At 48.4% G+C, this 15,355-nt stretch overlaps 1 protein-coding gene across 4 annotated transcripts in view; it reads right to left on the bottom strand.

Moving 5' to 3' along the window:
- Positions 1-235: 235 nt before the first annotated feature.
- Positions 236-15,355, bottom strand: part of RHBDD1 (rhomboid domain containing 1) — a 123,388-nt gene continuing 108,268 nt past the window's right edge. For 2 of the 4 annotated variants that reach the window (XM_059167867.1, XM_059167868.1), the window contains exons 7-8: positions 10,635-10,736; positions 236-1,725 (exon numbers count right to left, since the gene is read on the bottom strand). In XM_059167867.1, the coding sequence (XP_059023850.1) occupies positions 1,631-1,725; positions 10,635-10,736 (197 nt within the window). In that variant the 3' untranslated portion in view covers positions 236-1,630. The remainder of the gene's footprint in view (positions 1,726-10,634; positions 10,737-15,355) is intronic. The other 2 variants (XM_059167871.1, XM_059167873.1) reach the window with 2 other exon arrangements.

The raw sequence follows: 15,355 nt of genomic DNA on the forward strand, positions 1-15,355 counted from the left end.
AGGGGTTATAAAGGAACCCGTGGAGCCCAGGCACCCTCATGGAGGTCAGGATACCCCCAGGACCTGGGGCTTCTCTTAGCTTAGGGCCTTTCCCAGATCAATCTGGAAAAGGAAACAGATACAAAACCACAGGGCTGTTATGCTCCAAGTTTATCAAACGTGTACAAAGAAAAACTGAGAAAGCCGTGCCCCCAAACTGTTACTCTTGGGTACGTATAAGTGGTGACAGTATGGCTGATTTTAACACTGCACGTGTATTTATTTGTATTTTTATATTGTGAATTTTCTCAGTGGAGACATAGTACTTATGAAGTGTATTTTCCCGATTATATAGTTCTTGCTTTATTATCACATAAATCAGTCTTCCTGATTCCAAAAGCAGTACACATACACACAAATACACACATTTGAAAAAACTGCAATAAAAACCATAAAGCAAAATCCTATGTGCTCTAACCCCAAAGATAACCTCTGTTAACATATGGGCGTATCTGTTTGCTTTGTGCACACAGAGGCATATATATTACTTCTGTTATCACAAAACTATATATAAATGCTAGGCGTATAAATGAAAGTAGGAGGATCCTTTTCTCTTTCCAACGCTCTTTAAACACAAATATCTCAGCGACAGTAAGACATCAGAGGTATCTTTGTCCTTTTATTCATGGAATACAAGCACCAGGAGTAACATGGGCGGCCCATGGTCTCTGATGCTGCAGTGGTCCTGGGCCCGGACAGGACACATGGCTGTTACCAGGGCCGTTTAAAAGGCACCTTTTAGGAGAAAGAAATACCTCCTCCGGAGGGACTTCTCCATGACCAGCCCAGCAGACAACTTTGCCTCCCTCTGCCTATAGCTCCTGCTGCTTCATAACACAGGTCAGAGCTCTGGGAACCTACCCTGTCCTCAGCTGGTGGGCGGGGCTGCTGCAAGCCCAGAATGCTGATGCCACCTGACATCGAGCAGAGTGTGTGGCTGGTTTCCCCACCTGAGGTCTTACCCAAGCTTTTCTAGCCAAACATTCTATAAAGGCAGAGTCACGTAAGAGCCAAGGGGGGACGAGGTCAATGCCATCCAGGCATAAGGGCACAAGGAACTGAGGCGCCTGGGTGGGGGGTGACCAGAACAACATCCCCTTACGGTGGCCACCTCTGTTCCCAGGAGGTCACCATGGCAGCGTGTCAGGAGGCCCAGGGATGGCTTCGCGCTTCCTGCCAGGTCGAGCGTGGGGCATGCTGGCCTTGATGGGGGGCCCGATCTTCCAGGCCGGTGAAAGTCACGGTCTTTAGGGACCGAACGAGGCTGAGGCACCATTGTGTGAGCAGCCCGAGAGAGAGAGAGAGAGAGAGAGAGAGAGAGAGAGGCGTGTGGAGGTGGGTCGCTGCGAGGTGGAACTGCGCTTCTACCTGTCGGGGAGCAGGAGCCAGGAGAAGGGCCGCTCCCCGGACAGCTGGGAGCTGTACCCAGAAGGCTGCTCTCCAGACAAGTCAACATGGCTGTGCGCGGAGACCCACGGGGTCCCCGGGATGGCGGAGTGAGGCCCATGGCAGAGGAGGCTGCACTGGGCTTCGGTGCAGAGGCAGGCTCGGGGAAAGAACCACACGGGTCGTAATCCCGCAAGCGGGCCCCTCACTGGTGGTCAAATCTGCGAAGCCGCTGCCTTCTCATTTCTTCTTCTGCTGAGAGACGGAACCCGTAGGGCGGGGGGCTTGGCCTGCTGGTCCCTGTTGGGAGAAAGCACAAGGGAAAAATCAAAGACTGCCCATCCATCCTTCTGACATTTACAGGGCATTGTTTCCAAGGATTTCAAGAGGGAAGAAAGACTGATGGCTTGGGTGTCATCTTTATTTTAGCACGAAGCAGAAATATAACAAACATATTTCAACCTCAGCTGTCAATACTTAATTTCAACATCAAGTAAATACTTTTAGTGTGGTCCAGTCTACAAATCTAATCCACTCATTTTGAAGATTCTTGACAAAAATCCTCACTCCCCCTCCCCCATCATTCTTTGTAATTTACATCATCTCATGTCTACAAGGTCCCCAGGGCTGATTTATTATTTTACGCCCAGAACTTGCTGTTTCTAACTTCCCCTCCAAGTATGTGGTTTGGGGTTTCTTCATCAGCCTTCGGTCCTCCCTCCTCTTTCTCCCTCTGCCCAGTGGCCTCCTGCAGCCCCTGACACCCACCCCAGCCAGAAGGAATCAAGTCTGCTTGAGACACACACGTGCCACTGAGCACCAGGGGCCACAGAACAGGGGCCCAGTTACCACAATGACCATTAACTGGGAAGGCAGAAAAAATGCAGGTGTAACATCTAAAAATTATATGAAGGACCATGGACATCGTTCCTGAAAAGGGTTTCTGTTCATTCTCCAAGAGCGGTGCCTTTTCCAAGATGTTCCCAGGTCATGGGAATGGATAGAATGATTGTTAAGAAACACTACAGTGAAAAAATGTTAGAGAAAGCCCAGGAAACTAAGCAGCCTTCTCACAAGGGAGGACGAACAGTGCAGGACATCACCTCCCCGTGGAACTGGAGAAACCGAGCCTGGGAAAGCAGAGAGTGGAATGGCATTTCCCCAGGGCCAGGGAAGGAGGGGCTGGGGAGCTGCTGTTGAAGGGCGCAAGTAAGTAAGACCTGGAGATCGAATGCACATCGTGACTATAGTCAAGAATACGATATTACAAACTTCAAGGTTGCTAGGAGACCCAATCAACTGTTTTCAACACAAAAAAGGAGCTGATAAGTGTGTGCCATGTACAAGGGCTCACTGACGCCCCTGAGGCAATCATACCACAATATACAAATGTAATAAAGCAGCACGTACATGCCTTAGGTTTACACAATGTTGTATGTTGGTTACGATGGATTAAAAAAAAAAAAATTGATGAAAAAAAAAAAAACCAGTCTGCTCAGTCCACCACTAGAACTTCAGTGGTAATATGACGAGCAATTTCAAAAGGCAGGCAAAAGGTAACTCCTCTTTCATTTTGTTTCTTCCCCAACACGTACCCCTGTTTGGTTCTTTCTTTTTGAGACCATGGGAGAAGTACACCCCCCACTGCAGCCATTCCTGCCTAGGAACCCACACGTGGGCTGGGCAGGCCTGGCCCCGTGCTCACTCCTGCTGGATACACTCCGCTCCAAGGGTTTTTGGAACAGCATAACCTACATTGATTCATCAACCTTCGTTAAGGATGGCACTCAAACATAGATCGGGCTTGTTAAGACTTTCACCGTAAGGAGTTTATGAATACTATTAAGACTGAAGTTTAACTGGATATGGTTTGGGCTTATGTATCTGAAAAGGAATTTTTTACAAAGAGGCAAATGCCTTGAAATTACATAAAGTGGTGCCTGGGTTGCTCAGTCAGTTAAGTGTCCGACTCTTGACTTTGGCTCAAGTCATGATCTCAGGGTCATGAGGTCGACTCTGCTTCTGGCTCTGTGCTTAGTGGGCAGTCTGCTTCTTTCTCCTTCCCCCTCTGCCCTTCCCCTTCTCTTGCTCTCTAAAAGAAATAAATCTTTTTTAAAAAAAGAAGTTACAGTGAAACTCATGAATCCAATTACCATTAGTTATTGCTTAAATCTGTTGTATATGATGAGCTCCAAACCCAGCTTTCCCTTTGACAGTTGTTTTCACAATAAGACGGTTCTTCACTGCACTGGTGAGTGCAGGCTAGTACGTGACACCCGTCCCAGCAGGCAGGGAGCCTTGAGGGAGAGCTGTGGGCAGAGTCGGAGGCAGGCTCGACGTGGCATGTTGAGTGCGGGCCACGGGCCATGAGCCCATGGAAGCTGCAAGAGTGCTCAGAATCCCAAAGGGAGTCACCGTGTCTACAAGAGAAAGCCTGAGAATGAACATTCCCATGGAGGGAGGGACATAAAGCTGCAGACCAAAGGCTCATGGGGTCCAGTTTTTGAAATGAGCAGCCCACACGCATGTACTCTAGACTTGCTCACAGGGCATCCGGGGAGAACGGGGCTGAGCCGAAGGAAGCGCCACGTACTGAAGCCGACAGCTCACATCAAGGAGCAACGATCACTCTCGGGCTCAGAGAGTCCTTTTAAGGTGGCGTAGGTCAGTCAGCCCACTCTCACTGCCAATTTTGTGACCCCAAGTTTACAGATGAGTGAGCTAATGGTCAGAGAGCATTAGGGACACACATAAGGTCATGAAGCCAGCCCATGGGGCAGCAAATCTTGCACTTGGGGCTCCCACCCTCTGTCCCCACACCCCCCATCACTGTCATCCCCTCTAGCATCTGGCCAGCCCGTGTGCTCCTGCCCAAACCCAGACAGGTATGTGCAGAGCTCGTGCGATCCGCAAAGAAAAAAGAAGAGGATCTGGCCCAAACTCGTCAACTCTACAGGACTCTGCTGTCACCACAGACATGACTACAAAGTTCTCACACGGGTCCCCTTAATTTCTGGCTTTCCAGGACCAGCAGAGGGCCCTGGTTCTAACCGTACCACAATAGCACCCAATTTGTAATCAGGCCTAATGTGGGTATTTAAAATCCTTCAACCTCAGTGTTTCTGGTATCACCAAAGCCGTCCCACTCTCTGAAGAAGGCCTTAAATTGCTTCATTTCAGGCTCTGAACACTCTACTGTCCTTAATCCCAGGGGTTAATTTCTTTGGAAAGTTCTCAAGTGTGAATTAATCTGTGCTGTTCTGGAGACAGTAACCTATTTGGTGTCAGTCACAAACGACACCATTTGTCACGTCTGGGCTTTCAGTCAGTGCCACCCTGGGGACAAGGCCTCTGCAGGGTGGCACTGACTGACTCTGCAGTCCTTGTCCCCAGGGTGGCACCGACGAAGCTCTGTCTTCCAATCCCCTGCTATTGACTACTTTTAAATTCGCTTCTAGGTTTCTGTAGTTTTTGATTGTGTCACGTGATCTATTACTTCTCTCTGCAGCCCCCAGGATCCTCCGCAGGCATTCCTCAAAGGGTCTTAGAAGTGGTTTCAGTCTGTAGTTATATTTATTAAGTCCTTGGAGAAGATGTAGACAGGCTTCTGCTGGGTGGTAGGAGACGCAGTCCACTCCCCAGGATGTCCGGGGATGTCAGGGCAAAGGTGTTGGGAGGGCATCAGGAGAAGCTTCCAGGCCTACCTGGAACCAGAGTGTAGTGCACAGGCAAGTCTCTGTTTCACAGCTTCTGGGGGGCTCATGTATGAGGAGGGGCTACCCGGCAAGGTGACTGCAGGGTCCTTCCCACCACAGTGCAGTCTGACTGCTCGGGACTAAATTCCAACCCCTCTATTTTTAACTAGACGTCCTGGAGCAATCTGGTTACCTTCACTTGGTCTTAGTTTCCCTATCTATAAAAAGGGACAAAAGAGAAATTCACTCCCTGGATTGTTGAGAGGCAAGGAGAGAAATGTTGCACATAAAATGCATAGCGGAGTACTAAGCATGCAGTGAGTACCTGCTGAGGGCTGGATGTTATCATTTTTCATCTCTAACATCATCATGAATCATGTGTCAGATGTCTACTTGTTAGCATTGTGAACTAACTTGGTAGAAGATACACAACAAAGTGACAAAAACAGTGACTGCTCAGAAGACCCCAATTCTGTCTGAAGCCGACTTGGCAGCATTTTGTACAAAATGCAGAGATTTGCCTTCTAAGAAACAGACACGGACAAACGGTAATCAACAACCTCCAGTGTTCCACAGCTTTTGTAACACAGAGGAGGCTTGTGGTCACTGGGAAAGCTGGCGGGCCCAGCCAAGAGCTCCTTTTCTCTTTGAGTTAAATCATGCACTGAGCATCTACAGGCCTGGGTGAGACAGCCCTGCTCTGGTGAACTCGGTACAGATATTAGTATTTATGAGTCCTGCCTCTGTGTCCCTGTAAATGGAGGTCAGTCCCCAATGTTACTCAAAGAAACAATGAGCATGCTTCAAAGAACCTGAGGAACAGTGCCCATTTTAAGACGATTTAGCTCAATTATAAGCACCAGTAGTGAGATCATAAGATTTATTGATTCGTGGTTTTTGATGGAAAAATTTTCAGTTCTCTACCCTTATGTATAATGCAGTAACCTCTGCATTTTACATCTAAGGGAGGAGAAGCAATTTCATCCAGATAAGAATTGCTAAAAAGAGCACCATGAGTTGATGGCCATTTCCCCTCCTGTTCGCCATCCCTGCAAGCAGAGATGTTTAATTTGCTGGTATTCACAGATCTTGCCCATGATCTGATCAGCACTCTACACCATTCAGTGAAATTATACTGATGTGAGTCACAGGATGGCATATCATTCCCTTATATTAGGAAGCTGAAGAGGCAATCACTTTTTTTTTAACCAGGAAACCTCTAAATAAATCACTAGTGTTCTCAGGGATTTCTACTGTCCAATGAGGGCAGAGCAGGGGATCCGCATTCTCTCCTTTAAGAAGGTTACTTATTAGAATTCCATGAATTACAAAGCTCCCAAAATGCCTTCTGAAAGGATGGTTGCTAAGTCATCTATGGACAAAGACCAAAAAGGCTAGAAGAAACTCCAAGTCCAGCAATTTGGCAAGACAATCTTTGAAAGGGGGAGATACTGGGGCACCTGGGTGGCTCAGTGGGTTAATCCTCTGCCTTCAGTTCAGGTCATGATCTCAGGGTCCTGGGATTGAGCCCCACATCGGGCTCTCTGCTCGGTTGGGGGCCTGCTTCCTTCTCTCTGCCTGTGTCTCTGCCTACTTATGATCCCTGTCTGTCAAATAAATAAATAAAAATCTTAAAAAAAAAAAAAAAAAGAAAGAAAGAAAAGGGGAGATACTTAAGGACATAAGACCACTTTGCTTTTTGTGTCACTGACTATAACCTCTATCTATCCATCTATCTATCCTTTAAAAAGAGTCTGAAATTCACCTAAAACTTTAGAACTCCATACAAATGGAAGTTTTGTTGGGGTTTATAGGAAAGGTAACGTTTAGAAGTGACTTGAGAGAGGGAATAATCCCATTTTGACTCCTCAACCATTCAAGTCAGCCACTGTGGGGATATTTCTTTGTTCTGAAATAGTATCTGGACCCTCAAAATGAGAAGCTTTGAAACAGAGACCCATGGGGCGCCTGGGTTAAGCCTCAGTGGGTTAAGCCTCTGCCTTTGGCTCAGGTCATGATCTCAGGGTCCTGGGATTGAGCCCCACATCGGGCTCTCTGCTTGGTGGGGAGCCTGCTTTCCCCTCTCTCTCTCTCTGCCTGCCTCTCTGCCTACCTGTGACCTCTCTCTGTCAAATAAAGGAATAAAAAATCTTTGGGAAAAAAAAAAAAAAAGAAACGGAGACCAACTCAGCAGCTACATTACCTGTTGTCCTTTTCTCTCTGATCTCCAGTTAATTTGGGAAATCTTTATGGCTACAACGAACTTGACATAAGTGAGAGTATAATCCAGTTAGCAATTCAAGTAATGCAAAATATTGGGTCTAGCATGTCGGGTCCAGTATTTCTTGCAATATAGACAAAAAAGTATGGTGTGACCTCTAGAACAGAAAGAGGAACTTCTGGAGATAAGGAACATCTGAACCACTGCTACAGGCTTGCCCTACTTATTCTCCCTCTTTTTAAACAAGTGATTAATTTTTATGAATTAAACATGTGAGACCAAAACCCAGATCAAAACCCAGAACACTTCCAGCATTCATAAACCTCTAAGTGTACCCTTCCAGTCCCGGCTCCCATACTCGACAGTGCCCGTCATCCTGATTTCCAACAGTGTAGACTCCTTTGTCTATTTTCGTGCATATATGCATTCATATAATATGCAAGCTTTGTGCGTGGCTTCATTTAATGTTATGGTTGTGATCCATATTGCTATATGTGGTTTTTATTCTACTTACCCCTCCGAGTAAGAACGTCTTCATCTATTTATAGACAGAGGAACTGAGGCTTCAAGATTTCAAGTAACTTGCCAAGGCCCCATAGCCAGGGAGATGCTGAGTCAAGACTCAAACCCTGATGGATTCCTTTCTACTCTGCTCCAGATTTGAGGTCTATGATTTGTCTTCCTCAATCCCAAACCAGACTCTGTAAACTTAAACAATACTATTGCTTTAATCCATGACTTAGAGGCAGGATCTGAAGTTCACCTTCTGCCATAGGTAGGGCTCACTGCAAACAGGAGCCTTTCTTGGGTAACTGAAGGGAGCTGGGATCAGGCTCTCATCTGATGAGGTACGTAGTTTTAGCAACAGGCCCAGCTCTAAAGGGCAGCCTTGGTTGTTCACTATCAAGTATTTTTTAGACAGAGAATGGTTTATAACTTCTTGCAGAAATAGTTTTTGATGCACCTTCTCCCTCACTATGCTGGAGGAGCAGCAGGGGAGAAAGGAGAAGCTGAGTGTCCCCCAGTCATCAGCAATCACCGTGACACGTGGCTTTTCTTCTTAAATGGAGTCCAGTGGACACAGGATGTTAACCTGGTTTCAAGCACACCACACACCGATTCAGCAATGCTGTGCCCGATGCAGGGCTCACCACAGTGCCGCTGCCAGCTGCCACCACACTAGGATAACACCAGTGACTATATGCCTTGGGTGGTGCCTTTCATCTCCATGACCGGTTCCTTCCCGAAGGGGGAGCCTGGATCCCCCAGTCCCATTTACCCATTTTGCCCATCCCGATCTCCTCCTCCCCCTGGCAACCTTCCATTTGTTCTCTGTATTTATGGGTCTGTTTCTGCTTTTTGCCTGTTTATTCATTTGTTTTATTTTTTTTAGATTCCACATGTAAGTAAAAATCATATGGTATTTGTTGTTCTCTGACTTATTTCACTGAGCATCATGCCTGCCAGGTCCATCCATGTGGTTGCATATGGCAGGGTCCCGACTTTTCTTTTATGGCTGAGGAATGCCCCACTGTATATCAGACCACATCTTCTTTATCTATTCATCTATGGACAGACACTTGGATTGCTTATGAAATGTTTTTTTAACGAATGAATATGAATTTTAATATTAAAAGACTTGCCTCTTTTTAAAATCAATCTCTTAAATCCTTTGAAAATTCCATTACCACCTTCACACTTTATCAAGATGGGTTTTTATGACACTAGAAAGGATTTTCAAACACCTTTTACATACATTTAATGACACTTTAGAATGTTTCAAATTTCCCTTGATCTAAAACAAAATGCTGTTTGGTCAGCAGTGTTGAGAGGTCTCAGTTTACCCAATCTGCTGATTTTGGAAACTGAAGAGGTTGACTATCTCTGAAAATATCCATGGGCTTTGGGACTGATTTTTTTTTTTTTTTTCAATTCAAAATCATCTAGGAATATTTGCTAGACAAATACATGCAAACCTTGGAAAACTGGACACAGCGCTCCCTGGGGCAGAGCTGGCTCTGACTTCCGTATTCTCCTTGTCTAGTACATACTAGGGACCCTAGGTTTCTGGCTGGGATGACAGAAGCTAAACATGGGCCTCATCTTGAGACCCAGATTTGAGAACACACTTTACAATAGAGAAAAGGAAACTGAAGGCAGAACTTCCCATGTGCAAGGGAGAAGGGGGTTCTGATCAAGCACCTACATCCATGAGTGTGGACAATGCTAGAAAAAGGAGGACAACCCTCTGGGAGGTGAGGATTCCACAGGCCTCTCAGAAGCTTCAGGGTCCATGCTGACTGGTCTTGGGAGGGCAGCTGCGATGCCCTGTGTCCCAACATTTCGGACGGACAGCCCACACCGGCCTACAGGCAGGAATGCAGCGGGCTGTGCACAGTGGGGAGCTGTGGAGCACGACCACCCAGCCCACCCGTCTGCCGGACTCCTCTCTGGAAGCCCTCAGAGGCAGGAAAGGTCCACGCGGCTGTCTGCACTAGTCTCCGGACTCCTCAGCCCTCGCTCAGCTCTGACCCTGTGGCCTTGTATCCCTCAGGCAGAAGCTCGCCGGTATAGGAGGAAGGACAGGCAGGAAACCCAGGCAGGAAACCCAGGAAGCTGCATTTTAAGGAGCACCCCAGGGACTGTGTTGCAGGCGGCGTATCAAATCACTGAGAACTGCTGTGTTAAAAGAACACACCTCACCAGACATGGGTTTAGGACCCTGGACAAGTCTCCTTGTCCAGAGGAGGAGTCTTCTCCTCCCCGGGCTTGGGGCTCGTCTGGGCCTCATGGTGCTGGACTAGACGTTTTACCCTCTGCACAGAGATTCCACGACTTGTGTGGGACCCAGTGAGACAGTGGGTTGGCTGGTCTAAGCTGGGAGAGTGCGACAGCCCACCCCAGCCTCCTCCTCTACAGTCTCCAGCCTGGGCCGCTGAGCTGGAGGACCCGCCCGGCCCCCGCTAGCCAGCCTGGCTGTGACTACCCGAAGATGGGCACGAACTGGCCACGCTGTGCCCCAACTCAGCTTGTCTATTTCGGTGCCCCTCGGCTCTGACATTTTAACTTTTAGTCCACTTTTTATTTTGGAATAATTTCAGACTCACCGGAAAGTGACAGAGAGAATACAGACGATTCAATTCCACACATGTTAACATCGAACACCATGACGTGGACTAAGGACTCATTTCCAGGGACGGATGCATTACTAGTAACCAAATTCTAGACTTCATTTCAATGTTACCAGTTTTTCCACGAATTTTCTTTCTGTGTACTAGGGTCCAATGGCATACCTGGTCGACCATGTCTTCTTAGCCTCTTCTGGTCTGTGGCAGCTTCTCCCATCTTTTCTGGCTTCCTACCTTGATGACCTGGAGGAGTGCTGGCCAGGAAGCCTGTAGAAATGACCTCCAGTTTGGTTTGTCTGATGTTTTGAAGTGGGGTTATGGGTCTGAGGCAGAAGGCCACAGAGCTAAGGTGCCCCTTCCGTGATCGTATCCGGGGTTCCTGTGATCAGCACGACTAATTACGTGCCATGTAACCTTGAACACTTGGTTCAGTAGTGTTTGCCCGGTTCCTACACTTTTTCGATGAGTTCTAAGGGAATGAAGCCACAGACAGTTACCAGGATAAAATGGGAGAAGCAGGAGTGGGGACGTCAAGGTGTCCGCGGGCACCAGGTCCCTGAATTGCTGTGCTTCTCTCATGCTGACATGAATGTGCGAATCGCCATGACGGTTGTTCTGAGAGTTTCCAATCCTGTAGGCTTGGCCTGGAGCCCAGGCCACCGTATTTTCAGTGAGCCCCCCGGGTGATCCTGACCCACACCAGCTCTGGGGAACCACAGAGCTCCAGCTTGTTCTTCCAAACCAGGTTTCGTTCCAGTTTTCACACTTGCCAGCAGGTGGACCCAGAGGCCTGTGACACGGAGTCGGCTGATGAAAACTAGGGCAAATTCCAGGCAACAAAGCATTCCGCATAGTAAGCAGAATTGGGGTTATTTTGAAACAGATGGGCTCTACAGAAGCTGCCGCCCTGAATATGATGGGGCTGTTTATTGTCTCGATGGTCTGAAACCCGGGGACTACTTGCCAGCATCTAGCAGTTTCTAGGTCCTATCAGAGTTCTTCAAAAGCAGAAGAGACTGACGGGGCACTCAAGAGGGTTAGACGTGGCTATGGACGTGGATGTGGAGACAGATATTTTCACCAGCTCCTAAACTCAGAATCTACTCTTGCTACAGCGCTTGCTGCCTTGCATCCCAGAGCGCTTTTTACTGCAATGATCTGTTTCACTCCAACTCCAAATTAGAAAAGATAAACAGATACAATCTGTGCTAATAAGACAGTCTTTGGTGCGGTGATACTAGAAACGATTTATTTTAAAATCTAATCAAAGCGGTTCTGCTTATGGTCCACATTTTCACCCAAGTCCCCACTTCTACCTGACCCCGGTCCTCTTTCCTTCTGCCCCTTCCCCTTGTCCTGCCCCAGCAGAATATCAGGAGGGAGGAAGCGAGGCCGAGAAGGGCCTTCTTGGGGGCACCTGGGTGGCTCAGTGGGGTGAGCCTCTGCCTTCGGCTCAGGTCATGATCTCAGGTTCCTGGGATCGAGCCCCGCATGGGGCTCTCTGCTCAGCAGGGATCCTGCTCCCCCCATCACCTCGCCTGCTTCTCTACCTACTTGTGATCTTTGACAAATAAATAAATAAAGTCTTTAAAAAAAAAAAAAAAAAAAAAAAAGAAGGGCCTTCTGGCTCCTAGCTGTGCCTGATGCAGCGGCTGAGAGTGTGCAGGGCCAGGCTTCATAAACGGAATATTCTGTGAGTTCTAGAAATCCGCAAAGAACTCCAGCATCGATGGTTGCTCCCCAGACACTTAGCTGCTGTCCTGGCCAGCCCCGCCCCAGAGGGGCTAGGAAGGGGGTCTGAGAGATGGGTGGCTTGGTACTTGGTGGTCTGGCTTTCTTGGCTGCTGGCCCCTCCTCCACCCCCGTCAGCTGAGGGAGGAGGAGATGCGCTTCCTGGTGGCTGAGGCCCAGCTTGAGGTGGTGGGTCCACAAGTGCCTGGGCCAGCAGCTTCCCTGCTCCAAAGGGATAAAATGCCAGGTGTGTAGTCCACCCCCTTCCACGCTTGGGGAGTGGTGGTTCACTCAGAAACAACAAAATCCCCGATGCTACTGTTTTTTGTTCTGGCTTTCAAAGCCCCTGTTCAGACAGAGGTACAGAGAAGCATTTTGGATGACATTTAGACCTATTTCATTTCTTTTCTCACTCCTTCTGCCTTGAGTTCCAAATCAGAGATGGCTCCCATTTCAGCTCTTCAAGCAAAGGCCCCCAATAATGTTTTCATGGACTTTTGAAATCACAGGCTATTTAAAATTAGACAATATTTCACTCAAAAAACCCTCAGTCTTCTGAAAAGCACCGTTTAGCCTTTGGGCATGAAAATAAAAATAAACGTCCTTCCAAGAAATCAAGGGATAAGGAAAATATGGAGAGCCAGTGTGAGAACTTGGAAAGGGAAAGGGAACCTAGGTTGGAAACCTCTGCTGACAGTGACCACCTGGGGATCAAAGCCAGGTCGCCCTGGATGATGAGGGCAAGTAACCATGGGTAAGGAGCAATGAGGCTATGGGGCCTTGAGAGGCGCAGGGGTTGGGAGAGCTGGCTCCTAGGCTCAGTGGCCACAGGTACTAGGCCCCACAGCTACCCAATGCTTCCCTGTCACCCTGTCCTGCAAGAAACGTGGTGTGCGAGGGACTGAAGGCCAAATAATGGATCTAGAATAGGAAGCACCAAAACTGGATGTGGGGGAGCTAGGTGAGAGGCACGTTCTAGCTTGTAACTTGGGAAATCCCACACCAATGTCTGTGGTGGGGCCCAGGAATCTGCATTTTTTCCTTCAAGAACCTACAGTGAGCTGCTGGCCCCACCTGGAGAAACTTGGGATCAAAAGCATGCCACAAATGTATTCTGGAGGGTCGTTTGGCCTTGGCCATTGGTACCAGCATGGTGACCGGTTTTGTACAAGTAGGTCTTTGGACACATTTTTCATGAGCCAGAGACACTGGTAGTTTCTACGGTTGTTTGTGTTCAAACACCTCTGGGTCCCTGAAACCCGGTACATGGTGGGTGCATCACACATGTTTGGAGAATGGACTGGGCAGAGAGGGGGTCAGGATGACCCCCCCCCCCAATAACAGTGGGGCCAGAGGGCACTGAAAGAAATGAAGATAAATGGTGGCAGGTAGGGAATTTCAAGGTCTGGGGATCTGGATTGCTGGCCTGGGCCACTAACCAGCAACCAAGCCAGTTCATGGATGAGGAACAGGTGAGGGGAGGCTACACACGCCCAGGCTTCAGAACACAATTCAGTCCATCTGTTTCCTCTGTAGAATTCCTGAAGTTTTCCTGGGTTCTGGGGTTCACCGTACTTTAGAGAATGTTCAGGAGCCAGAAGCAGGCCAAAATAGGAGGTGGATTACGTACATCCCAGCGAAATGCATCTTAAACACTTGAAAAATTCAAATTATTTCTGTTTTTCAAATACCATAGCCCTGATTAGTACATAACCGCATGTCCAGAGATACTGATATCAACACAGAACTGAAAAACAATCCCTGACCTAGGAAACTGTCCCTGACATTGTTGATGGCCAAGGGGAACACTGTGGTTCCGAGCTCTCAGGGAGGCTGAACGCTGCGGCCTGCTGCCTCCTCTCACAGGCAGGAGGAAGGGAAGACAGAGCGCTCGGAGAAACCCCATGGCCGAGTGGGCCACGGCGAGTGTCCACGGGGTGCAGGCCAACGGGGGTAGGCGGAGGGCCTCCCCGGGAAACAAACTCTGCACCCCGTCACAAGCATATAAAACAACGTGAGCACTATGCCCGGATGGTTTAAAGAAAAAAAAAAAAGAAAAAAAGAAAGAAAGAAAGGCACGAGAGAGAGGAGGTGGGAATAAGGGAAAGGATAAGACACCCTTGTCAAAAATATGACAGTTGGGAATTCTGAGTGGTGACGGTGGTGGCCCAGAACCCGGAGTAGGCCCCTATGGCAAGGTGTCCGTACCAGGGAAAGGGCACCACCTCTGCGCCATTCCTAGCAGATCAGTCCTGGGAGAGAAGCCGCGCAGAGAGGCCTTCAGGAGTAAATAAACAAGCCAGCAGGAGCCTTGCTCTCTGCCCCCTGAGAGCTGATAAACTCTCTACCTTGAGCTGTGCCGCTCGTGGATTTCTGGCATGTGATCACTATCCCACAAGTATGAGGGTCATTTTAAAAACACGCTTGCTTCTGTAGCTGATGGTATTTAGCCCAACCCTGAGCCTATCTGCTACTTTTTTTTTTTTTTTTTAAGATTTTATTTATTTATTTGACAGAGAGAAAGAGAGATCCCAAGTAGGCAGAGAGAGGCAGGCAGAGAGAGAGGGGGAAGCAGGCTCCCTGCTGAGCAGAGAGCCCGATGCGGGGCTCAATCCCAGGACCCTGAGATCAGGACCTGGGCCAAAGGCAGAGGCTTAACCCACTGAGCCACCCAGGCGCTCCTACCTGCCACTTTTTGTGTGTTCTTTGAGGTCTGCTTAACTCACGGCCACTCACCTGCCATTCTGATCTTTTGTCCCCTTAGTGTGTGTGTGTGTATGTATGTATGTATGTATGTGTGTATGTGCGCGCGCGTGCACATGCTCCTGCTTCTGCGTGGGCACATGCCCACACAGACACACACACACACCCTGTGACAGGAATGTCTCTCACACACAAGCCCTCCTCTCCCAGCCTCGGGAAGGCCTGGGGGCTTTCTCAGACTGTTCTCACACCCCTGAGGGGGCCTCGAACAGACCCAGGACAGCGCAGAAAGGATTTTAAAACGGCCTCTGCTCTGGAGAGATAATCAGTAACCACAAACAGTCACCTATTCTTACAGGTCTGTTAATGATTTCTAGTAAAATAAAACTTACTTTACCAACGTTAAAGGAGACCTCGGGACTAAATTTTTGGAATCTGAAGTGCCGAGTTCG

Source organism: Mustela lutreola, chromosome 3 (genome assembly GCF_030435805.1).
Source record: "Mustela lutreola isolate mMusLut2 chromosome 3, mMusLut2.pri, whole genome shotgun sequence".
Classification (NCBI taxonomy): domain Eukaryota; kingdom Metazoa; phylum Chordata; class Mammalia; order Carnivora; family Mustelidae; genus Mustela; species Mustela lutreola.